We start from the raw sequence: 25,659 nt of genomic DNA, 5'->3' as shown, positions 1-25,659 counted from the left end.
ATGTGTTAGAGACAGAACACCATCTGGCATTTTTCTAGTGGTCCGAAGCCTTCTAGGGAGCATTCTCATCATTGGTTTGAAGAAGATGGAGAGAAGCAGGCTGCAGAGCCCCATTGGCAAATGTTTCCTCGTGCTATAAAACAGTTTGCAACCTAGGGCAACACTGTATGCTTGATTAAGCTTGCAATGAAAAGGATTTATTTTAAGCCATTTTAATAATTTATTTTTTATCCAAAGCTAACCAAGCAGTTTTATAGTAGCCTTCGCTGGCTTGAAAGACCTGTTCCTTCATTTAGGTGGCTTTACTATTGGTAAATTTTACTACGAGCCTATTACTGTATAAAATCTACATGCATTTTGACATTAAAAAAATCAGGATAGAGCCCATGAAAAAACTGCCTCTTGCTTTTTAATTGTCCAGCTCATTCAGAGTAAAATACACTGTTTTTTTTTCTTTTCTTTTCTTTTCTTTTGGGGGGGGGGAGGAAAAGGGGTCTTTGTGCCAGTCTTGTTTGAAATGTGGGTTGCTTTCTTTCTATTTTTTTCTTTTCCAAGCTCCCATCCTAGTCCCTCCCCTTATCCCAGATCCTCTGTCCAAATAAGCACACTATCTCTGGGGAGAAGCCTGCTACTACTCACTGAGCTGCTGCAGCTGCTGCTATGGTCATTGCTCCTGGTCTCAAAGTCATTTTTAACTTGACTGAGAGCCTGCTGTGTTCCAAGTCCCATAAGGTACCCCCAAGAGACATATGAAGGAAATATACAGTATGCAGTTCTTCTAAATGGCCAGCTCCTCTCATACTTTTTCGAAATAGCTTTTAATTTTCACGCAGGATTTGGAAATACAGATGTTGCATAAAGCAAGCCCTCCCTCGCTCGTTTATGGCTTTGCTTGTAAAGGTCAAATTACATAGGCCCTCTGTATCAATTGATGGGTAATGCACCTCTGTCTGTCCATCGACACCAACATGGTAACAAGTTTCTATTTGGCTTCTTTAGGGATTGCGAGCTCTCTGGTTGCTAGAGGGGAGCCAAAATCTCTAAAGAATGTAGAAAGGTGTCTTTTCCAGCCTGTATAAACCCCCTTTTCTCCAAGGTTACTTTCACAGAAACAAAATCAGTTAGTTATGAAGAACTCCTGAAAAATTAATACTGGTTGCAGGAAGTCTTCACATTAAATATATGAGATATTTAGAGTGAAAGGGGTGGGGATAAGTAACCAGAATTGAAGACAAACATGGCAAAAGTATAAGTACAGGACTGCTCCCTGCCTTTGTGGAGCTTACTGGAGATCGACACATGAGCCAAGCATGCTTAAGACACACACCTCTACACCCGTGGGCATCTTGTCTCTATCTAGGACATATATCACAGATTTCTAAACCACATCTATAGTGTAAAGCTGCTAATAATACCTGACACGGCATTCAGCCAGGCCCCTGGGGTGCTCAAGTTCTTTACAAAGGGCTTCCTTTTTAACCTTCAGGAAGCATCTTTTTCTTCCTTTGGGAGATGGGAAAGGGCAAGGGCCCTTGGTTCCATTTCATGGATAATGAAACAAAGCCTCACAGTAGATGAGCAAGCCAGAGTTGGAAAGAACCAAGTTCTCTTCTTCATCCCATAGACTCTTAGGTGAATTTTATACTTGATTTTTTTTTTTTTTTTTTGGCGGGAGGACGTGGAAAGAGGGTTGCCACTACCATCAGGGGAGGTGGTTGGAAGGAGACCTGGCAATAAGAACCTGGGAGCTCTCACTGGGCAGAATGGATGCCTTCAAACAGGTAAATTCCATGGGATGCGGAGCCCACAGGGCTGGGTTGCCGAGGGAACTGCAGCCCACTGTTATCCTCTTCTTCACCTTCCACCTCATTCTGCTCTGCTACTGTTTTGAGGACTCAAAACCACCCTCTGGGCTGACAAGGTAGTGATTCCAGCCCAATATCCTAACGGGGTCTGGAAGGATCAGTTAGGAGGGACTTTGCTGTCCTCCAAGATCAAGAACGTTTCCCCTCTACCCTTCCCTTAGCAATCCACAGCAGATTCTGGCGGCCACAGCTATTTCATTCTTTCCAAAGCTACTTGTGTTTACATCCTGTTGCACCTCTTGGGGCTAATGAATTCCTTAGGTTTTCAATACACCATATAGAGTAATATGTCTTTTCAGCTGCCATGGCAGCAAGAGCACCAACCTGAGGGTCCAACAGATCTAGGTTCAAATCCCACCTCTGCCACTTACTAGCTGAGTGGCTACAGGAAATTTTCGTGCCTTCTCTGAGATACAGTTTCCTCATCTGTAAAATGGGATTATGGATTCTTCCTCTTCCTGCCTTGCACGGCTGCTGTGATGAGAAGATGAGATCCTTGACATAAAAGCATCTTGACCAAAGCACAAACTGGGATGGTGCTGATGCAGAGTCATATTTGCTTTAGCTGAATCTCCTTCTAGCTCTTAGGGGGCCATTGGTTCTAGAATTCTCAGACCTGGTGAATAAGGCTGTGTTCCCTCTCTCCATCTCTGCATAATTTTATACACTCTGGTCACATCCCTTCCCAGCCTTCATCTTTCTAGACTAAAGAGTCTGCGTTTGTTTAATCTATCTTCATATGGCAGCCCCTCTACCCTCCCCCATCCCCTTGATTATAGAGTGGCCCTTCTCTGGATCATCTCCAGCTCCATTATGTCATTCTGGAAGCACTAAGACCAAACCTGCACAAATGTGTGTGTGTGTGTGTGTGTGTGTGTGTGCATGCGCGCGCGCGTGCCTGTGTGTGTTCATCAGCTCTGAACCTCTGACTGTGCCCCCTCCCCAATTATAAATCCTAGAACAGGATGCTTGCCCAAGACCCTCTCTCCAAAGTACAGAGAAGGCCGATTGGCCCCAGGCTGTAGCCTCCCCCTCTTTCTCTGCGCAGCCCTGGCCCCAAGGGGCGAAAACGGCTCCCTGTCTGGCTTGGGAGGCTGGGAGGTGGATAACTAGGATGGGGGGGCCGAGGGGGAGGGAGGGGGGGTCTTGCGCAAGCGCACGCCGCTGCTCGGACCGCCAATGCTGCTGCCTCCCGGAGCAGAGGGAGGCAGAAGACGAGGGAGGGAGAAGAGGGGAAGGGAGGGGGAGGCGACACTTGGGCTGCAGCTCGCAACCAGAGGCAGTCTCCCTCAGCTCTCGGAGGGACGGGGAGCGGCAGCCGCGGAGTAGGATGCTCTGCGGGGCGCCCTGAGCCGGGGGCGCTTGAAGCAGCTTCGGGGGCCGGGGCCACAGGGCAGCTTTCACCATGCATCAGTCCCTGACTCAGCAGCGGTCCAGCGACATGTCCCTGCCCGATTCCATGGGTAAGTCCAGCCGCCCTTCCTCGGGGCGGGGGCAGCTAGGGGTGAGTGCGCTGCCCTCTGGACCACGAGCGCCCCGGCCGCCCCGGGAGCCATGGAGCGGGAAGCGGGGCTAGGTAGGGGGTCCGCGCGCCCCAGCGTCTGGGTGGCCGACCGGGGCCCCAGGGGAGCGGCCCGGGGGGGCGGGGGCGACGCGCGGAGATGGGGGCGCCAAGCTTGCGTCGGGGTACCCGCGCCCCGGAGTGCGGGCGTGTGCGTGTTCGTGTGCGTGTGCGTGTGCCGACAGACTTGCAGCCGGTGGTAAATTCCAGCTGTCTGGGGATCAGAACACTTCCCTGCAACCTGCGCCTTCGCTTTCCATTCGACGCTCCCTGTTTGCAAAGTCCCCGTCACTTCTAAGAGCTCACGACTAACGACAATTAGGAGAAGCAGAGTCCTCGCCCCCTCCCAACTCTGTCGAAGCTGCCCAGAAATTCAGAGCTGCAGTGGGGGGGGGGCAGACTTGCACCTCGCTGATGGGGGGGTGTTGCGCAACCCTGGGGGATGGGTGGGGGGGAGAAGAAAGGAGGGGGGTTGGCGGGAGGGGAATTCCTAAGTAATCACTCAAGACAGCCCATCCCTGCCGTCTGCAGCGTCAGGATCCACATTCCTTGAATTTGATTCCTATTCTGCTCCAAATGCAAGGAATGTGCGTGAGTGTGGAAAAAAAAGTGTGTGTGTGGGGGGGGGACGACGAGTGAGAGCGCGAGAAAGAAAGAGCGAGCGCGAGCCCGCGCATCTTCCGAAGTCGCGCTTTCTCTCTCGGGGTGTAATGGAGGGGGAGGGGGGACCCACCAGCCTGATTAGGTTCAACACTTTTCCTCATCACATCTGGGCCACAGCTACCTCTAGACACCAACTTGGCTGTCCCTTGAAGCTGCTTTTTGGTAGTTACAAACAGAACACAAACCCAGTCCCCCTCAGCTGTTAGGCACCTTCCCAAGCCCTATGATTTCACTGGGCGGAGAAATTAATTTGGAGCCCAGGAGAGCGGGAGGGGATTGTCAAACCATGATCCCACCTAATCTTAAAATTCGCCTCGGATACACTCGAACCAAATCAAATTATGTCTTGCCAACATACTTTACATTCTACAAATTTCCTCCGTCCCGAATTCCTGCCATCCAATCTGCTCAGGTCTTCTGTGATGAATTCGTGGGAACATCTCTAGAGGAGGGGGCGGGGAGAGGGTTGAACCCCCTATGTCAGCCTGCACAAGACCGAGTCTCAACAGAATTCGTTCACCGAAGGGGCCCCTGAAAGTGTCATCTCCTAGATGGTGGGAAGATCCGTATTTTCAATGGTTCTGCATATTCAGTATAAGAACTTGATCTTTTTTATTTTTAAGAGTGTGGTCCAAATAAGGCCAAGGACTTGGGTCCGAATCCAGAACCCAGCAGTACCAGACTCCCCCCAGCTGTCTAGCACAAGCGCGCGCGTACACACACACAAACACTCACGCACGCGCGCGCACACTTGCACACAGAATGCACTCCTCACCTTGGCCAGCTGTGGCGCCAGCGCAGCCCCAGGCTCCCCGACGCCAGACTGTTGCGCCAGGGAGGGCTGGTAGGGGGGGGGGAGCGCGAGGGCCCGCAGCGGGCCACAGCCACCCGCAAAGCCGGCCTCCCGCGCGGGGCCCTCTGCCTGCGGGGGAGTGCGCAGGTTAGGGGGCCAGGGCCTTAACTGTCGCTACTAGGCACACGGCTCTGTGGGTGGGGGAACACGATGAAGAGAGTTCTTTCTTGGGCTCCTAGGGGCCCTCGGCCAATCTTACGTTTCTAGAAAGGTCTGCGCAACAAGAAGCTGAGTGGGTTTTGCCCAGCCCAGACTCCACACTGCGGGCAAAGAATTGTAGATCCCTTATAGACGCGCGAGCCTGCTCCACGCATCCCGCTTTGTAAAGTCCGCAGACCGAGGGCACTAGCGAATTCCTGAGTCGAGTGGTAACCCTGGGTTTCCACAGTTTGGACAGGGAAGTCTCCCCGGAGTTCCCTGGCTCGGGTCCCGCACAACCCAGGCCTGAATCAGCGTCTAGGCTATTTAGGAGCTACTCCCACTTAACTCAGCTTTGGCAACACCACCTTCCCTTGCATGGCGGGGGAGGGGAGTGGAGGTGGGGGTAGTCTTACAGCCCCCAAGGGGCAGCATTTCAGAGGGGATTTCCTCCACCGGCAAGACACAACTGCAGCCCCAACAATAAAATTTAAAACACACAGACACACATTGCACCAAGGTGCCTGCGCGCTAGGCTTGCTGGCCGCCTGGAGAGGGACGGTCCTAGCGGCGCTGGGCAATATGAAGGTGGTAATTGGACTCCAGCGCCCCTACATCCCGCCTCCCAGCAACCCCCTTTTCCCTTTTGGCAACACCGCCCCCAGGCGCTAAGGCATCTCTACTACAGCGGGGGACCCCTCCTTCCCTCCCAAGTAACACATTTGTAATTCACCAGTGGCCTTGGAGGTCTTTGGTCAAAGAACTGCAAAAGGAGGGGGGTCAGGACACCGGATATCAGCACCTTTAAGGAAATGTTTGGGAGATTGGTAGAGCCTTGAGGGTCTTTTGTGGGCAGCCACCTGTTTCCACCTACGTGAGGCTGGGACTTCCTGGGACCCTCCCTGTGTGGCAAAGCTCACTCAGGTAAGCAAATCCTAATCCGTTGAAAAGATGAGCACCCCCCCCATCCCCGTTAGCCAGTCATCGACAACATAGTGTACAGGACAGGATACTGGGCCCTGGTCCTTGCTGCCCTGTGACAGCGATTACTGCACCCTATTATTAAGGGGGTGACCAAGAACATGCACAGGGTAAAACATCAGTAAGCAGAGACAATCATCCCACCCCCTGGCAACCCACACCTGCATTCCTGTCAGATACATAATCCCGAACTGGAGTTATCATATGGGTTGTGTACCAGACCCACAATTACAACGGTGATCGTAGCAGTTACAATTAATATGTGTATTGAGTAAGGTATATATAGGAGCTCTGGGACACGAGATAATGAGCAATTAGAGGAGAGTAAGTCTGGTAAGGAAAACTTTTGGAGGAGGTGAGTTTTGAGCAGGTTTTCGAGGGAGGGAGGGACTCAGATTCAAAGACCGCAGTGCAGGTGGGGGCTCTGACCAGGGAGTGGGGGGGGGGAACCAGGCTGTATCTGGAAGGGTGGAGACAGCAAATAATTGGGCGCTTCTAGAGCTGAGCATCCTGGTCCTCACGAATCTGGGGTGGAGGTGGGGCACTGCAGAGAGAGAGAGAGAGAGAGAGAGAGAGAGAGAGAGAGGTCTGCAGTAGTTCTGCAGGGAAGCTGCTGGGGGCGGAAGGGGAGCAGGCGAAGCCCATGACAGGATTTCAGACTCTCCCACTGCTGTTGGTTGCAGGGGTGGTGGTGGTTGTTTAAACAGAAATATACTGGGTGCCAAGTTGACAGGCTAGTGAGAGACATCGGGGTTGTGTGACACTAGTTGAACAGAAGGATTTTAGTTCTGGGGACCCCTCAGGTGTGCCCTATTTTTAAAAATCCAGTCTATGAACGCAGCTTATATTTATTCACACAATTCCCCCGCACGCACACGCCTTTTTGCTTAGAAGGGAAGCAATTCTGATACGTTGCCTCTTGTTTATTCAACAAGTATTGACTGCACTCTAGATATCAAACACTGCGATAGGCACTGTTTTCAAGAACCTCCTGCTTTATTTAAATACCTCATGGTATCAGATGGAGGTTTTCGATGGATTGATTGAACAAAATCAGAATCAGATGTTCCTGGGTTCATGAGAACATCTAAGGCAGGCCCCACATTATACCCTGATAAGAACAGGGCTCCCTTCTGCAATGAAACAACCACCAGGAAAATATCCCAAACAGACAAAATGAGCTACCTTTTAGTAGCCTGGACCACGCATTCAGAGAGCAGGTGTGTCTTGCTCTAAGTAGATGAGATTTTAAGTGGAATTGACACTAAAGGGAAATGGAGACGTGATTCTTCACTTTTCAAAAGCATTCACCCCGAGGTTCCTTATGATGGTCAACTTCCCAAGTGCAACTAGAAATAATTTCAACTTACACAATTATAGTCCTTATAGTGTAAAGTAGGGAGTGACTTGGGGGAAGGTGTGAGGGGGACAGAGTAGACATTCAACCTACTGATGACAGAGTTTACTTGAGAATTTTCAAAGCAAATCCTATCTGGAGGAAAGGCCCTGGTAAGTGTGTAGGCTCTTTGCCTGGGCTTCTCAACTGACTGGATTTTCAGTTCAGGTTCTAAAGCAGGGGGGAAAAAATAGATTTTTCAAATGACACCATGTGGTTTGCTGAGTCACTTTTCTGACCTGGCTCCTGTGCTTTTAAGAGCTAGAGTGATATTTGCAAAGGAGACCCAAGAGCTGTGAATAGGATTTAAAGCCACTTGGCAGGAAAGGAGCAGGCAAGTGAGAGCGGAAAAAAATGAGGAAGACCACATGCACACTCCCCCAATTTAGTCTCTAAAGTTCTACGTTTTCCGTGTGAGGCGTTGCGACACTTTTCAGTGTCACAAAGATACCCGTGGTGTCTCCAGATGTTCCCTCACTGTCTTTTGCTAATCTGAGGCAGGGGAAGGCTTAGATGGGGCGAGTGACATCGGAGAAGGCAGGTGGAATGGAAGGCGATGGTGATGGTAGGTTTCTGTTAGAGCCCCTCAGTGGAACCAACTCGAAGATTCACTGCGAAGTGTCTGTCATCAAATAGACGCAGGGACCCTGGTTCAGACACTCATTTAGGGCCTCTGGAGATGCCACCGAAGGATAAACTAACCTTCAGGTGAACAGAAAATAAATCCTGCCCCCCTTTCCCCCTCCCCACCCTGGGCCGCTCTCCCAGCCCTGCTCACGGTGTTTCCGCCAGTCTGCTTGCCATCTGCATCCCAAATAGCCCTCTCTCACGGAGGGCCCTGATGTCACGGATGTCACTAGAGTTCCTTTATGCCCCTTCCCCGCGGAGGCTGGACTCAGGCCCCACTGGAGAGGAGCCTCATCTCCCAACTCTCCCTACCTCTCCTCCCAGGGCAAGGTCTGGCGCTTTAGGTCATAGGTCCCTGTCACCACTGCGGCCCCTAGTACATTTCAATGTGAAATAGTCTTAGAACAGGATCGCATTAGAAATGACCCTGATGAGTCATGTCCCTCACTTTGCAGGCTGACGTCAGGGGAGACCGCCAGCCCCTCCCACCTCCCTGGGAGCCCTCGGCAGGGCCCGCACTGGGCAAGACAAGATGGGTGGTGGAGCGAACCCAGGGTGGCACTCCTGGCTCTCTGCGTCCACAGCGGAGGGCACAGCCCTTCCCTCTGCACACCTGGCCCCCGGGTCTCCCCAGTTGTCTCGTCTCCCTCCCCCTTCCTTCGTCCCCTCTCCCCTCCCTCCCAGTGGTGCAGTCTGGGCTGCTTCAAAGGCGGCTGCTGCCTGGAGGCTGCAGAGAGGCCTCCCAGAATGATGGGGTCCTGGGAGCAGATTCTAGTGGCCTCTTTAGACCCATAAATGCCACTCAAGCCGCCTGGGTGGGCAACCCCATCATAAGGCTCCCCGCTGCTTCATCCTTCTCACTGGAGAACTGGACTCTCTTACTCCCTCCCCCATTGCTTATGTTTACCGAACTCCTAGGTGGGAACTCATCTCTGCTATTTCCTGCTGAGAGCCCCTTCCCCTCGCCAGAGAAATGCAGGCAGAGTGTGGAGCGGTGCTTGATTCCTTTAAAAAAAATTAAATTCAAAAGCGAGTCTAGATGCCATTTTTCTATCTGACTTAATAAGCCTGTTTCCGAAAAAAATATTGGTTTGCGCTATCATGTCTGATAAGCACTGAGTAGGAGAACGGGTTTCTTGTCATTTATATTTATGTCACCCTCACATAAGCCCAAATGTGTGTAAGTTATAATCTTTCCCATCTACCTCCCCCGATACATATCTTTGTGGACTAATGGCTTCCAAACACTTACTTTATTACACACATTTGTTATGTGAGAAATCTTGCCAACACACCATTTTAAAGTTTATACATGAGGTGGCAAATGTCAGAAATAAATGAAAAAAAAAATCCCAGTACCTGGCTTGGTTGTGATATTTACACTGAAAATGAAATTTCCTATCTCCAGCTTATGAAAAAACCCTTCTCGGTTGCTTAATGGCTTTAAAATATTTTCATTTAATACCTCCACACGTACACTTCCCATTTATCATATGCCTTATAATTTGTAGTAAAAAAAAACACTCTACTAAGTGGATATGACACATCTTTTATAGAATGCGGAGAGCACAAAAATTTGTTTTCCGTTTTTATGTAACTGGTAAGATTTCTTCTGTTGTTCATTTTCAAACTAGAAATATGTTTTTTTTATTGTAAACATGGCACCTGATGACTGCAAAAAAAAACGAAGCCCCATCCCTTCCCCATAGATAACCCCAGGTACCAGTTGGAGTAGGAAAGGAAGACCTTCCTTTTTTTTAAAACTTTTATTTATTTATGATAGTCACACAGAGAGAGAGAGAGGCAGAGACATAGGCAGAGGGAGAAGCAGGCTCCATGCACCGGGAGCCCAACGTGGGATTTGATCCTGGGTAAGACCTTCCTAATTTCTCCTGTAAGCCCATTCCTTCTCTGGCCATAATGAGCAGCTTCAGTTTTTCTGTGTGCTTTCAGGAGCCTTCAATCGAAGGAAACGAAACTCCATCTATGTCACCGTGACTTTGCTTATCGTGTCCGTGTTAATTCTCACGGTGGGCCTTGCCGCAACCACTAGGACCCAGAATGTGACTGTCGGAGGTTATTACCCAGGAGTTATTGTAAGTATAATGGGCATAGGTAGGTCCCAATGGCTTTTTGCCTACCATCTTTCGGGTTCTACTCTGATGGTTTTTAGTTCTGCGGGAGTTTCTAGTGTTTGCTCATTTTTCGTATTTCCCTATGTTTGTGTGTATAGAGGGGCAACTTCTGAGAATCAGAAGAATCCCGGCTCTGTCCCTAATTAGCAGTGTGATCCTGAGCAAGTCACCTCATTCTCTAGGACCTTGGTTTTCTGGTCGAGGGGATGGTACTAACTAGCAGTGCTAACCCTAAGCTAAGGTCCTTTTCTCTCTGGGCGTCTGCTTTCCTATATATAATGGGGGTCACCTGATCTGACCCGAAATCTGACCACAGCTCGATACTGTGACGGACAGTACTGATCTCCAAAGTAGTCCTGCATTCCTATCGAGAAAGATATGTGGAATATTTGCTTCTAAAATGTGTGTATTTATTCACTTAGAAGTTTTCTACAGGTTCATAAAACATACACAAATGGAAATTCAAAGATTAGATTAAAATAAACAGTAATTTGCAATACCCTCATACTAACACTAACTAAAATTTCAAAGAACGATTCGCACTTCACTTGAAGTCTGACATTAAAGGTAGTGGCTATATACATCCTTATTTCAAATAGCCCACTAGATAATTTTGAGTATTTTTGCCTGACTTATCAGAGATGATCAGATGATCATTGGCATCATTTTAAAAATGTTTTTGAGTACAGTTGACACACAATATTATGTTACTTCCAGGTGTACAACATAGTGATTCAACATCTCTATACATTATGCTATGCTCACCACAAGTGTAGCTGCCATCTGTCACCATACAACATGGCATCATTGTTTTTTAATGTTGATCCCACAATGTAGCTGACAGAAAGCTCATCCCAAGACAAGTGTCAACTCTGCCATTTTCTTGTGGCTGGCTTCTGCTTACATTATTAGGGGCATCATCAATTTGTGGCTTCTCAACAGGAGCCTTTCCTAACCACTTGTCCATTTTGTAGGGACTAGTTTAGTTAAAACTAGGTAACACAGTCCAGACACACGTAAAATGCCCCACCATCAACATCAACCTGTTGCTGCTTGGATCTCGCCTTCCTTCCAGCCAGACAGCCCACCTTGTCATCTGACATTCACGACCTGGGGAGGGCACCAGTGACAGTCTGTTTACTGAATATTTGTAATGCTCAATTTCTTTATTACTACTTTAGATAAACAATAAATAGGAAACAAGTTTTCTTCCAGAGGTCAGTGGATTGCTTTTCACATCCCCAGGGTGCATGAAAACCACCGAACTCTCGACATACAAAACCTCATATTACATCAAATTGTTGCGTTGAGTACTTTAAACATACACAATTTTATTTGTCATTTATACCTCGATAAGTCTGGGAAAAAGAAAAGAAAAACAAAAACAAACACAAACCTCATCTGGATCTACACACACTGCTGTTGAACCCAAAGCCTAAATCTAGAGGTTGGCTCATATCATATTTCATTTTCATCATATTTCACTATCATATGCATGATTTCCCAGTTCTAATTTGTAATTAATTGTAGAGAGCAGGAAGGAAGTTTAGGACAGTTCTTTTTTGGTTCTTTTCCTTTTTCCTTTTTAGTAGAGCAAAGAGGGCAGATGTATCTATGTTGCTGGTTTGGTGTGTTTTTGTGCTTTTGTGTTTTTGTGTTTTTGTGTTTTTTTTTTTTTTTTTTGAAAGGTGGGGTTGGAGAGAGAAGTCAAGGGACAGGAAGGGATTAAAGATGAATGCCTTTCACAAGCCAGGCGCTGTGAGTGACCAAGCCTGACGCAGGTTGCCTAGGCCACCGGGTCCACCGTCAGCCTCCTCAATAGCCCTAGGGAGCCAGGCGAGCCCTCGCTGCGGCGCCTCCCACCTCCCAGGAGCCCAAGGCTGCGGCGCCCCGGGGAAGTTCCTTCGCAGATCTTGGGCCCGCAGGGCTCCCTCCAGCCGCCAACAGCAGGTGTCCCACAGACACTGTGCGGTGCCCTCTGTTAACCATGTGACATGAGAACTCACCCAGTCCATTTCCTGTGGTGAGGCAAGAAAACCAGTTGTCAGCAGAATTGGGTTTTATTTTTAAACACAAGCAAGAGGGGTGGGGGTGGTGAGGAGATAAAGGGGAGGTAAGATTGTACTTTGGTGGCTTGGAAAGGCAATTTATAGGGTCTGTATGACTTTGCGTGCTTCAGGTAGCTGCATTTGGTAAAATATTTCTGACGGATGAGCAAAGGCTCAAGCCAAGATTCAGACTCCCCATGGGTGAGGAAAAGGTATTTTCCACGTCATTTCAGAGTAGGAACTCCTCTTCTGGAACGGTGGCTATGAACCCTCTCTGTAGAATATGGGCCTGTGGTTGGCTAGGTTGGAATACACGAACAAAGGATGGAGGGCTCACGATTGTTGTTATTCGGGTACCTGATGTTCAGCTAGCCCGGGAAGTTGAAGCAGTGGGGGTGTGTATCTGTGTGTGTGCTTCACTAAAAGCTAATCTGGAAATGTTTTTTTTTTTTTTTAATCTGGAAATGTTAAGAGGACAACCATCCCTAAAGGACAGTGTGCCCCATGCTTTAACCTTTAAAAATGTGCTCTTAGAGTTCCTGATTGTTTCTTTAAAATGCGTTTTAATTATCAAAAGCAAATGGGGAAGATTGCAGATTGAAAAGGAGGAAAATCCATTTGGGCTTAGAGGTCAGATTGTGTTGTAACAAATAGAGTAACGACCCATGCCTGAGAATCCAGATTTCCCCGGGAATGGGGAGCTTTCACTAATTGAATCATTTTCTTATTAGAGAGGTAGGTACCATATAAGCTCTAAGCCAGTGGTTTCTCCACCTTGGTGTGCACACCAATGACTGGTGGGGGAGCGCGGGGTGGGGGGGGATGCAGACCCCAAACTCCCTATCCCCAGAGATTCTGACTCAGCAGGTTCACGTAGGGCCCAGGAACCCGAATTTCCCTTTGATGAACTAATTTTGATTGAAAAATTAATACAAATTGAATTTGCATTTTAATAAATACCCCTAGGGAAACCGAATTCAGGTGAACGAGCAACCACGTGGAGAACTAAAACCCAATAAATAAAATATGCTCTGTGATAAAACCACAATGAGCATAGGTGGCATTTTCAGATTCCACACTGGCAAATTGGTCACTCCGAATATAAATGATCCTTGTACAGAAATGTGAAAAACTTCAGGCTACTTGGAACTCTGCTGTTTGGGCATTACCTCTGCTGGTTAAATGTGTTAACAGTATGTGAGAATTTAAAATTTCAGAACAGACAAATTAGGGAGGAGTTATTAGATTAAAAAAAGAATTATCATACACACAATCCATTTAAATATTGAGATCTCAGGGATTTTAAAATATAATTATATTTGCACAGCTCAAACTCGCGTGAAACTTTTCTGGGGCATATTTATTTTGCCAAGCAAGATGCCCTTGTATGGTGAGGTGCATTATAATAGAGCATAAGCTACTCTATCCGAGCTGGAATGTGGTACCACCATTCTAAGACACATATGCACACATGCATCTTTAAAGATGTGGTCATCCATAAAAGCTGAACTGTGCAATTTTTAAAAAATGAAAACCGATAAAGAAAGACAACCTGGCTGGGGATTTTTACAGAAGAGTTTTTGGTGAGCTTTCTGCATAGGAGGCCTAAAAAACAAGAGGCTCGATTGTTGTATAAAGGGCAGGAGACCGAGCCTGCTCCTCCCCAGTAAACACTTTAACCTTAGATCCAGAAGAATGAGGCCTTTAAATGTGTTTCCCCAGCAACCCACAAGATGGGGTTGGCCACCTGATCAGCATGGAAATCCTTTCATTCTCGCACCTTCTCTCCAGCTAAGGCCCATACTAGCCTGGATTTTCTTTCAGGAAAAAAAAAAAAAAAAAGAGTTTCAGCCCCATCTCCGAGGTGGGGGTGTATGTGAGTTAATGGAAAAACTATATCAGAGGTACCGTGGGATGGTAGGAGACTGAGACAACAGGAATCGTTTAAGGCAATAGCACAGAAATTTTCTTTAGGCAAGTGTGGCTTCCGCTTCACATGTGAAGACTCTTGATAAACCCAACAAGTTTACATTAAAGAATTGACTGCTAAGGAAACAGACGGAGCTCTGGATAGTGGGATTTTGTGATTTATTATGAATTAGGCAGAAATTTTGTTCACCCCTTGTTGAAAATCTTTCTAAAATATAAGATCATCCTAAAATAAAGTTCTAAAAAAATAAAATAAAATACAGTTCTTACCTTCGGAAGTACATTTCAAGGATGAGAATCGAATCCAGGTTTGCTAAATAAGACTTCTCGTGCCATAAAGTTCTAACTTTCATTGGCTCCCTGTTGCCTCCTTAGCTTTGTCACTCGGGGGGATCTCTGAAGATGCCCTTGGTCCGGTCTCCCATTCCTCCTTTTTTGCCAAAATTGTCAGTTCCTGGCCCTGAACACACCTTGGGGTTTCCTGCCTTGCTGCTCTGACTTTCATTGTTCACCCTGGTCTGGAATGTCGTCCTTGATCTCTCTCTCTCTGTGTGTTGATCCAAATGCTCTATCTCAACTTAAAGACACGGCTGGGATGTTTTTCAACTGCGGGGTTCCACAAGTGGGGTGTACCATAGACTTCTCCTACTCATGGTTCCTGGAAAATACTTACATCCTCCTTTGTGGCGTCTGTTGGGCCATATTCTTTGGCTTGGTTTATGCAGGTCCACCATCCCTTATCTGAATCTTTGGATAGGATGTGTTTGCGAGTTTAGACTTTTTTTTTCTATTTTGGAAAGATAATACGGTGCATATCTTATATTATCTAACATCCCAGTGGGGTCTTGAGAAAAACCTCATCATCAGCCCCTTATATTTCTCTAATAAACTGAATTTTTATACTAAGAGGATAAAGATTATAAAATAATCTCACATCAGTTCAAGGTTTTGCCACCAAGTTAGGTACAAAGAAAAAAAACCAAAAACCTTTTGGTTTTAACAGCTTTGTGGATGTCAGGATTATGGGAACGAATTGTGGACCAGTTTACCTAATTATAGCTCCTTGAGTCTCATTGGTCGGGGTATCATACCCCACCCCCAACCTCTGGCCTCCAAATCCCAGATCTAGCGCAGCGCCTGCCGCAGACTAGGTGTCCAACTACCATGTATTGAATGACGAATCCATCTGAACGTCAGCTGGGCGTCTGCAGCAGTGAATGGGAATCGGCAGAAGTTACAGGGCCCAGCCAAAGAGAGCCCTTAAATCTGACTTGGATTTCTAACTATTTGACTTTTTCTTCAACGCATGGAGGGCAGCCAAAACAAAGTAAATTGGTTATTTATTCAGGTAATGGGGAATCAAGATGGAGGTCCAAAGGTCTGCACTTCCCATGATTCCATGCAGTTCTCAGGGATGACCACAGAGCTTACCTTTCTGAGGCCTCAGGAGAGTAAACAGTTGATTAGAAGCAGCTGCCCACTTTCAGGAAATTCTGTTGATTTGTCCTTTTTTTAATTTTCGACCTCTCAGCTCTTCTTCAAATAGGACTTCTCACTCCATCCTTGCCAGGAACTTCTTTCCTGGAGAGGGAGGCGCAGTGATGAAGGCCATTATTCTATTAACACACCACAAATGCAGCAGAGTGGCTGAAAGAGCACCAGCTGTTGGTCAGGGGACCTGTGAACTAGTCCTGTCCCTGTCATTAACTTGCTTTAAGTGGGGATAACTCCATACAATTCTTGAGGCCACCACTTTCCTGTCTATCAAATGGAATGGTATCAGCTCCATTAAACTCCATAGCATTACTGTGACCAAAATGGAGGGCACATGCTTCTTTTTTTTTTTTTGTATATATATATTTTTACTGGAGTTTGACTTGCCAACATATAGCATAACACCCAGTGCTCATCTCGTCAAGTGCCCCCCTCAGTGCCCGTCACCCAGTCACTCCAACCCCCTGCCCACCTCCCCTTCCACTACCCCTTGTTCTTTTTTTTTTTAAGTTTATTTATTTATTCATGAGAGACAGAGATAGAGGCAGAGACACAGGCAGAGGGAGAAGCAGGCTCCTGCAGGGAGCCCGATGTGGGACTCGATCCCGGGACCCCGGGACCATGACCTGAGCCGAAGTCAGACGCTCAACCACTGAGCCACCCAGGTGCCCCCCCTTGTTCTTTAAATTAAAATGCTTTTCAAATGTACAGTGGTTTCAGCAACACTAGTGAGTTCACCAACCTATCATCCAGGTGAGTGAATTCTTTCAGCCATGACTCAAAAGATATTACTTCCCTGCCTGATGAACTCTACCTGCCTTTGACCCCATGTTAAAATGTCTCCTTCTATGTGAAATCTTAGAACTACCATTTATTTAGCATCCTACCTTATGCAAGTCACAGTACATACTCTATTTAAATTTTTTTAAATCTGAGTGTAGTTGACACACAATGCTACATTAGCTTCAGGTGTACAACACAGTGACTCAGTCTCTATACATTATGCTCTTCCCACCACAAGTGTAGCTACCATCCGTCACCATACAACACTATTACAGTACCATTGTCTGTATTCCCTATGCTGTGCATTTTATTCCCATGATTTATTCATTCCATTATTGGAAGACTCTATCCCCCACTCCCCTTCACCCATTTTGCTATCCGCTACTGCCCCCCTGACACAACCGTCAGTTCTCTGTGTTTATAGGTCTGATCCTGCTTTTTGTTTGTTTATTCATTTGTTTTGTTTTCCAGATTTTACATATGAGTGAGACCATACGGTATTTGTCTTTCTCAGCCTGAATTATCTGACCCAGCCTCATACCCTCTAGGTGCATCCACGCTGTCACAAATGGCAAGAGCTCATCCTTTTCTGACAGAGTAATATTCCATCGCATATATATACCACATCTTCCTTACTGTTGTCAATCAGCAGACACCTAGATTGCCTCCATACCTAGGCTATTATAAATAATGCTGCAGTAAACATAGGGATGCAGATATCTTTTTGAATTCATGTTTTCATTTTGGGGGCGGTAAATACGCAGTAGAAGTCACATTGCATACTTTATCTCATTTCATGCTCACGGCAGCCAGTAGTTACCATTGTGATTCCCATTTTATAGGTGGGGAATCACAAGCACGGAGTGGTTGAGGGACTAGCCCAAGGTCACACAGTTTACAGGTAGTGGGGCCAGAGATGTAATACAAAATGAATGATTCTCTTCTCCGATAGCACTGTGTTTCTTCCTTGCCTATGGTCCTTAACCCACAGTCTTGTCTCTCCTTCACTGAACTATAAACTCCTAGAGGGCAGGGGCCATATCTTATTATCGGACACAAGTACTTAGCGACTATTAGAAAGCCGAATGAATCAGACTGGATTAGAATGGGATGGAAAGAAAGAGAGGGAACTGGATGAAGTAACTGGCTAACCTGGGACTTCTAGTCCTGAGTGCCTTGTCTTTCCAGTCAATTCCATGAGGCTTCAGCCCACCTCTTCTGGCCACTACCATCAGGGAGTCATTTGAGACTGCTAGGAATAACCAAAGTCTTCGCTTCTGGTCTGAAGGCCAAGACTGCTCTGGGGGTTCAGGAGACATCAAGTGAATATCTGTGGAAACTGATACACTGCTCAGTCAAAGGACTTCTGTTTCGTGTCAGAAGCTGCCTCCAACTTTCTCTCAATCTCCCCAAGTGGTCCAGGGTACTAGGGTGCAATAAACACAGACTATAAGTAGAATTCTTCCTGAATAATAAAAGCTGTGGAATATATTGGAGGCAAAGCTAAGAGAAAACATGAAGGCCTCTTATGAGCTCAAGCAAACAATGATAGGATTTTCCAGCTCAAATTAGGTTAGAGCTGCTCAAAAGTGAAATGTCTTCAAAAATATTAATAACCCCCAGAACGGTAATATTTACTGAGTACTTACTGTGTGCCAGGCACTGTGCTAAGTCCTTTGGATGTACCATCCTGGTTTATGCTTGCAAAAGCCCGATGAGATAGCCACTGCTAGATTCCCCATTTCCCAGATCAGGAAACTGAGGTTTAGAGAGGCCAATCAGTCTGTTCAAGAGCTCTTCCACAGACAGAGATGAAAGCAAGCTGGGGTAAAAAGCCAGGCTAGTGAGAGAACCAGGCTTTAATCAGTACACTCTATGACAACACATTTCAATTACATTTAAAATACAAGCAGACGGGAGATGGGCATAGTTTAACTGCTGAGTGAGGATGTTCTCAGTAGAGTCCTGGAGGGCAAGGGACATACCCTTCCTTGTGCACTTCAGCTTCTATTTTCCCAAGAGGAGTGGCTGGCCGAGTGGCCCTGCAGAATGAGTCCTTGCAAATTTGCATTCATTCCTTCCCTTCGTTTCCCTTTCCTTCTTGGGTTTCTGAGCCAACTACCCAGTGCCCCTCCACTGCCCCACCACATTCCTGCCAGGCCCTCGGGTCCGTTAGATTTCCAAGTTCAGCTGGAAGGCTTGGGGGCCTCAGATGGAAATGGATGCCCCTGTTAGCCAAGGTAAGGCTGCAGATGGAAACCTGGCCCATTAGTGAGGCCAAAGAGACGTGTAACTACATCAGCGAGCTTGTGTTAAGATTTATTGGTCCGGGTTCACCACTTTTTACTTCTTGCATTTTTACCCCCGCCGACAGCCGTTGGCTACTGATCATGTGCAGACGAGCCTGGCCCACTCAGTCCACTAATGGCAGAAGTGAGAGGAAAATGGGACCTGCTACATCGAGCCATCATCCCAGCCACTTAGACAGGGAGATTGTTTTTTCAGGGTTTTACACGGCCATTTCTCTTCACCCTCTAATGAATGCTTTCTGTCCATAAATGAAGCAGAGATGGAAGAAGAGGTGAACAAGTGCTAACGTAAATTGCAGTGGGTCAGCCACAAATACAGGCTTTCAAAAAATAGGTTTTTTTTTTTTTTTAAGTCTAGGTTAAGGTGCTTGCTGATTTCTAAAGTACTTCCTGGGTTTGATTAGTGTGCCGGATGCATCAGAAATTGCTATTTCAAATTTTTACTTTGTAATCCATGTACCAGAGAGTAGACGGTCTCCTTTCAAAAAAAAAAAAAAAAGATAAAGATCAGAATATAATGCGTGCTTTTCACCGTTTTATGCCTCTTACTGACTCACCAGTCATGCGCTAGGTAATGGATATTGACATTGAAATAGGCAGGCTCTGCAAAGCTCTGGTTGACCTTTACTTTTAGTTTTTGGGCATATGAGTTTCTTTTTAAGTCTGACTCATTTCTGCAAGGAAAAATTGACAAATGGTGGGAGAAATACTTTTATTGAACAGGTCATAGCTGTGTAACAACTGCATGTGGCTTTAGCATCTGTACCCCCAGGTCTTTTTTCTTGTCCTGAATCGTATATCCAGGAGCTGGAATGATTGCATAGTCAGGCTGATCACCTTCCCACATTCTATGTTTGCCATGTTGTTTTGCAGCTCGGCTTTGGATCATTCCTTGGAATCATCGGATCAAACCTCGTTGAAAACAAACGGCAGATGGTAAGTTTGCATCACTATAGAATCACACTCTTCCTCTGACAGAGCTCAGTATTTATATGGATAAGTAACACACTTCTTAAGGTTTCCCAGATCAGAGCCATAAAAGAAACTGCTCCTTTGCCTTTTCTCCTCGGGCTCTAGGGAACTTGTTCTGAAGTGAACCTGTGGTATGGGACTTGTTCCCATCTTGCCTGATGCTCCCTCAGCACCCTAGTTAGTGTCCTTAAGTCAAAGGGATAGAATATTCTGGATCTTGCCCTTTGCTTTCCTCCTCCCTCTCTGAGGTGTAACCTTTGGGGGAAGTTTTTGCAGAGGGTTCCTGCCTTTTAGGATATTACAAACTAAGAGACTTCGATTAAGAGAACAAATACGCTTGGGGCCCGCAGAAGACAAAATAAAATGATGAGACCAACCTAAAGCATTTCCATTACCCAGAGTTCAAAGCTAAGTGTGTTGTAAGTTTCGAAGGAAGAATGAGCGTATAACCCGAGGTAAAACTTAGAAAGTTCTGTGTCCTAATGGGGGTCCCACGAGGGCAAGCTGCTGGATTTCCTGGTACCTACAGAATTGCAAGCACATTGCAGCTTTAGAGGCTTGTAAATCAAGATGCCTGGTGAGTGGTCAGATGGTGGACTGATTAGTCTCCCCTAGTACAAGCCTCTGTGGCATCTAGACTTTGATAATGGGGCCTATTTAACAGCAAGTTTAATCAGATAATGTAATAGCTCCAGGGACAGAGAACTCTAACCATATGTTCTCCCCCAGCAATGTGGAGAATCACCCTCAGGGGAGCTCTCAGAGTTCTCTTCTTCCATTTCACCTGGACTCCCTGCCTCCCCTGCCAGTTGTGTTTGCACTTTGGGCTTACATTATTCAAAATAACGGGGGAGTTTTGATTGTAGAGCTGATCATAGCATAGCTAATAATGCCAATTTCATGACATCGTTCATCCATTATTTACCAATTCTCTGTAGTGCTGTGAAGTGAGATTTATGGGGAGAGGCTTCTGAACAACTCTTGAAGGAGAGAAATATTTCCTCCTAGCCTGCTGAAGGAGAACCTTAGGGTGGCCTTGAATTGGATTTGATTTGGCCCTGGAGAGCAGCTTGATGCCATGCTCTTTCCCCCTCTTTACCCCAGACATCTCAAGGAACAAAAGGACTGATTCTGTCTAGTTCTGAGAGTTGACCCTGGGGCAGATGGTGGGCTTGCTTAGGCAGCACCTGCCCCTGCCCCTGCCCCTGTGAGCACCTTCCCCCACACCGGCTTGTAGCATCACCTTTGTAATGGAAGACAAATTATGAGGAAAATGTATTATTCAACATGACCAGAGTATAGGGCAGTCTGGTTCAAGCAAACATTTTTCTGACTTAAAATTTTTTGTATGTGCTACACATCGCTGATCAGTTCCAGAGGCTTCCACGGCCTTGTGAAATGTCTTTGATATTTAAATCTTAATAGGGTGAATGTTCTTTCTGCAACCATGCAGAAGGCCACGTAAGGTTGTGTGGGGCCTCCAAATCATCCCTGTCTTCATCACTGCCCACTGTGAGGGACTGAGAACAACACTGGACTGGGAGATGGTGGGCACCAGGCTCTTCTGTAGACTGGATGGTGACCCTGGGCACACCAACTTCCCCTCTTTGAGCCTCCACTCCCACAATAAATAAAGTAGGGGGTTGGGCTACATGATATCAAAGGTCCAACATCTTTCTGAGAATGGAGGAGCCACACAAGTCAAATTCCTTCACCGACCGTATGCTCGTTATCAGCAAGCCTCCCCTGGATTTGGTGCTCACAGACTCACTGAGTGAATTTCTTGGCTTGCCCTGAAAATGGAAAAAAATGCCTTCAGTGGCCTCTTCCCTGCCTCCCCCAGCTCCCACTCATCCTGCAAGATTTAAAAAATTTTTAAAAAGATTTTTATTTATTTACCCATGAGACACACACACACACACACACACACACACAGAGGCAGAGACACAGGCAGAGGGAGAAGCAGGCTCCATGCAGGGAGCCCGACTTGGGACTCGATCCCGGGTCTCCAGGATCAGGCCCTGGGCTGAAGGCGGTGCTAAACCGCTGAGCCACCCAGGGCTGCCCTCATCCTGCATGGTTGAAAAAAAGCACCCCGTTGAGTGGCAGGCCAGAGTTGGGCTTTGGTGAGCATTCTCTTGGGGATCATCTAGTCTCCGGGAGCAGCAAGAGTGGAAGGCTAACACTTTTGTTCTGTCCCCCTCACCTCTCACCCCTGCAGCTGGTGGCCTCTATCGTCTTTATCAGCTTTGGTGTGATTGCAGCCTTTTGTTGTGCCATAGTCGACGGGGTCTTTGCTGCCAGACACATTGTGAGTACTTTCAGCCCTGGATTAAAGTGAATGTGCAACACAGCAAGGTTTCATTGAGTGTGTGCCAGGATGTGTGCTAAGCGCTGCAATGGGGACAGAAGAGGGAGAAAACAGGATCCCTGTCTCAAGCTGCTGATAGTCAAGGATACCGCTGGACACACAGTCATCTAGAGATGCCTGCTGGTGTAAACTCTTAAGTGTCAAAGTGCTTTATCTTGGACTCCAGTGGCCAGGGCAGGCTTCCCGGTGGTGGCAAGCACTGAGCCTTTGACATCTGAGTGAGATTTGGAAAGGCAGAGGCAAGGGCACTGGGGCCAGGGGAACGGAAGTGACGTTGAAAGCGAGGAGGTAGGGAGGAGCAGGAAAGTGGATGAGTTCTGGGAGCCTTGGGAGTTTCAACAGCAACAAGAACAGACCATGAGGACGGAGTCACCTTTTCTCAGATTCCTGAACTTTTCTGTCCCTATAACAGGAGTTGGCGTTTAGTGATGTCATTGGGATCCAGAGAAAACCCTAATGCTAGAAACTTCCACTCAGAGCCCAGTCCTGGAGTTTAGGTGCCAAATCCGCAAAGCTGCACCTTGAGAAAGGCCATTTTACTCCTGAAACCCAAACTTGTGCTCTGCTCTGAGAAAGCCTAGGATTCCGGGCATTCCCATGTGGCTCTCTATGGGAGCCCTCGCCCTTCTTTTAGCACTTTTCCATTTCATACTATTCCAGACAATTCTGCTAGGGCTGACTTCTCCATTAGGCACAATAGGCATAGTGCCTATGACCCATAGGACTTTCAGGGTTTCATAAAAACAGTATCATTTCCTTTCAGATGAGTAGAAAAGTGATGAGCTTTTAGGTCAAGGAAAAGTTTTTCGCGTATAAATATATTTGTCTTTAGATCAATGCAGTCATTGAATATAATTAAGATAAAGAAAATATAATTTTCATTTTTTTTTAATTCAGAGAGAGACCCACAAAAGCAAAAGTGCCTAGGTCCCAGGGAGGTCATAACATAGCCCTAATCTGGCCCACAAATCAAAATCCAAAGTGAGCCACTGCAACTTACTGGGCCCCTACAATAAACACAAGTACTCCTTTTATTCGTACTGAATCAGCAAGGAAAATGAAAACATCTCATGAGCTAACTGGAAATGTTTTGTTTTCCAAAACAGTTGATTTGGAGCAAAATTGTATCATCAGAATCTTCTGCGGATCAATGACATTGGCTAATAGTGCAAGTCATCCTGAGGGAATGGCATGAGTATGATTGGATCTGCAGAAGGAGGATCTGCATCATCATTATTTCAATTCCAGCTACCTCTTGGACCCCCCTCTCGGGCATAAGAGTCAGTCCCTCATTTGCCATGAGAAGAACTCATGTGGTCAGTGCTGCCCCACCAGAAGTCTCTGACTTGGTGTCTCTGGAGATCATTTCTGGGCAGGGGGCAGAGTCAGGGGAGGGAGAGAGAGGCTCTTTGCCCAATTTTCTTTTCAGGGCCAAGAATTTAAATGTAGGCCCCGATGTCAGAGCCATCCCTTCTGATTTTAGCCGAGACCAGCCATCTCCTTCATCTTTTTCTTCTTAAAAAGGCCAATGACACATCGGGAATTTGTGACATCCATAAGCCTACCACTCTAGCATAGCAAATCTGAGCATTTCTGCATATTACCCTCCGAGTACACACCTATTTGTGTAGTGTGGTTACGGCCAATCATTGCATGCGTGCTATTTTGTATTCAACAGGAGCCATCTTAATAACAATAATGCCTTGTTTTTATGTAGCGCATTTAGCTTTTCAGTGTGCCTTCCCATCTATTATCTCTATCGAGGTCCCCAGCAATCCTGTGAGATATGTAGGGCAGGCATTATAATCCCCATTTGACAAGGAGTATTCACTCTGAGGCAGTCTCCATGGTAACAGAGGCCTAGTGGCCAAGAAGCCTGCAGTAGATTTTGATGGCATCATGAGCTAAAATGGCTTCCTCCTTTGCCCTCCTCCTCCCACTCCTAATGTGTATTTTTTTAAAAAACAGCTTCATTGAGATGTAGTTCACATCCCATAAAATTCGCCCACTTAAAGTGAACAATTCAGCGGGTTTTGGTATCTTCACTGTTACATGCAAACCATCACCACATCAATTTTAGATTTTCATCATCCCCCAAAAGAAACCCCATATTCTGGACTCTCACCTCCCTATACCCCATTCTCCTCAGCCCTAAGCAACCACTAGGCTACTTTTCTTTCTCTACAGATTTCCCTGTATTAATTAACATTTCACATTAACTGAATCATATAACATTATTGTCTTCTGCGACCTGACTTCTTTTCTCAAGGTTCATCCATGCTGTAACATGTAACAGCACTTAATTTCTTTTTATGGCCTGAATATTCCATCATATGGATAGACCAGATTTTGGTTGTCCATTCACCGGGTGATGGACATTTGGCTTGTTTTCAACTTGTGGCTTTTATTAATAATGCTGCTGTGAACATTCATGTATCGTGTGGCCGCATGTTTTCATTTTCCTGGGGTGTATACCTAGAAGTGGAATTGCTGGGTCATAGGGTAACTACGTTTACGCTTTTTTTTAATGTTTACCCTTTTTGAGGACCTACCAGACACTTTTCCAAAATAGGCGCACCATTTTGCATTCCCACCAGAAGTGTATGTATAAGAGTTCCAATTTCAGCACATCCTCTCCAATTCTTATTATTTTACTTTTTAATTCTAGCCATCCGAGTGAGAACGAAGTGGTACCTCATCGTGGTTTTGATTCGAATTTCCTTGATACTCCTCATGTCTTTGATCACTGGCCTAAGCCAGAGGCAATGGGGAAAAATCCAGTTATATTTACTGGGAGTGTCCTGTAATGATCACCTACCTGTCTCTGCCTCCAGACCCTTTGTACTCCCTACAGTTAGTGGCCTGCAGTAGAGCATTTGATTCAAGGACTTAGAGTCACGCTGGATGAATCTTTAAGAAAAACCTTTCTGCTTACCCTGTGCCTATCCTATGACATCTGCCAGTCCTCACTAACACCCAGAGCGTTTTGAGGAAGAAGGCTTTATTAAGGTATGGCCATCTCTGTTGGCCTGTCTAATGAAAGGCATTTTGGGGCCCTAGCACCACTTTGGTGAGCTAAAGCCAGCCTTTTCTCTTTCTCTTGTTCTTTTTTATAAATAATATATATATATATATATATATATATATATTTTAAGTTTTTCTTTTACGTAATCTCCATATCCAACATGGGGGCTTGAACTCACAACCCTGAGATCAAGAGTCTCACGCTCTACCTGCTGAGCCATCCAGGTGCCCCTAAAGCCAGGCTTTTCTGTTGTTGGAGCTCTTCTGAACCATCTTGCCCTGTCCTTTGGCCTGGGGTCATGTGTGCTTCCTCTTAAGACCTACCCTTCTTACACATCCCTCCAAATGTGTCTCACTCCTTCTCTCTCTTGTCTCTTCTTCCCTTCCCTTGCCCTTCCACTAACGTGGCCACCAGCCAGCTGGGAAAGTCACTTTACCTTCCTGTGTCACCGTTGCCTCCTCCTCAGCTGGATGGCACAGTACCCTGCCTCCCAAGCCTAGTCTGCGGCC

At 46.5% G+C, this 25,659-nt stretch overlaps 1 protein-coding gene and 1 long non-coding RNA gene across 3 annotated transcripts in view; one reads left to right on the top strand and one right to left on the bottom strand.

Moving 5' to 3' along the window:
* Positions 1–3,060: 3,060 nt before the first annotated feature.
* TMEM255A (transmembrane protein 255A) overlaps positions 3,061–25,659 on the top strand; it is a 52,086-nt gene continuing 29,487 nt past the window's right edge. The window contains exons 1-4 of one of the 2 annotated variants that reach the window (XM_038588207.1): positions 3,061–3,328; positions 10,038–10,180; positions 19,656–19,718; positions 21,976–22,065. In XM_038588207.1, the coding sequence (XP_038444135.1) occupies positions 3,271–3,328; positions 10,038–10,180; positions 19,656–19,718; positions 21,976–22,065 (354 nt within the window). In that variant the 5' untranslated portion in view covers positions 3,061–3,270. The remainder of the gene's footprint in view (positions 3,329–10,037; positions 10,181–19,655; positions 19,719–21,975; positions 22,066–25,659) is intronic. The other variant, XM_038588208.1, reaches the window with a different exon arrangement.
* LOC119868506 lies at positions 11,383–18,422 on the bottom strand. The gene is made up of 3 exons (XR_005386417.1): positions 18,123–18,422; positions 15,628–15,777; positions 11,383–12,237 (listed from the first exon to the last, which is right to left on the bottom strand). It is a non-coding gene; the product is annotated as an uncharacterized LOC119868506 (long non-coding RNA).

The sequence above is a fragment of the Canis lupus genome, chromosome X (genome assembly GCF_011100685.1).
Source record: "Canis lupus familiaris isolate Mischka breed German Shepherd chromosome X, alternate assembly UU_Cfam_GSD_1.0, whole genome shotgun sequence".
Taxonomy (NCBI): Eukaryota; Metazoa; Chordata; class Mammalia; order Carnivora; family Canidae; genus Canis; species Canis lupus.
This window is presented reverse-complemented; position numbering and strand designations above follow the sequence as displayed.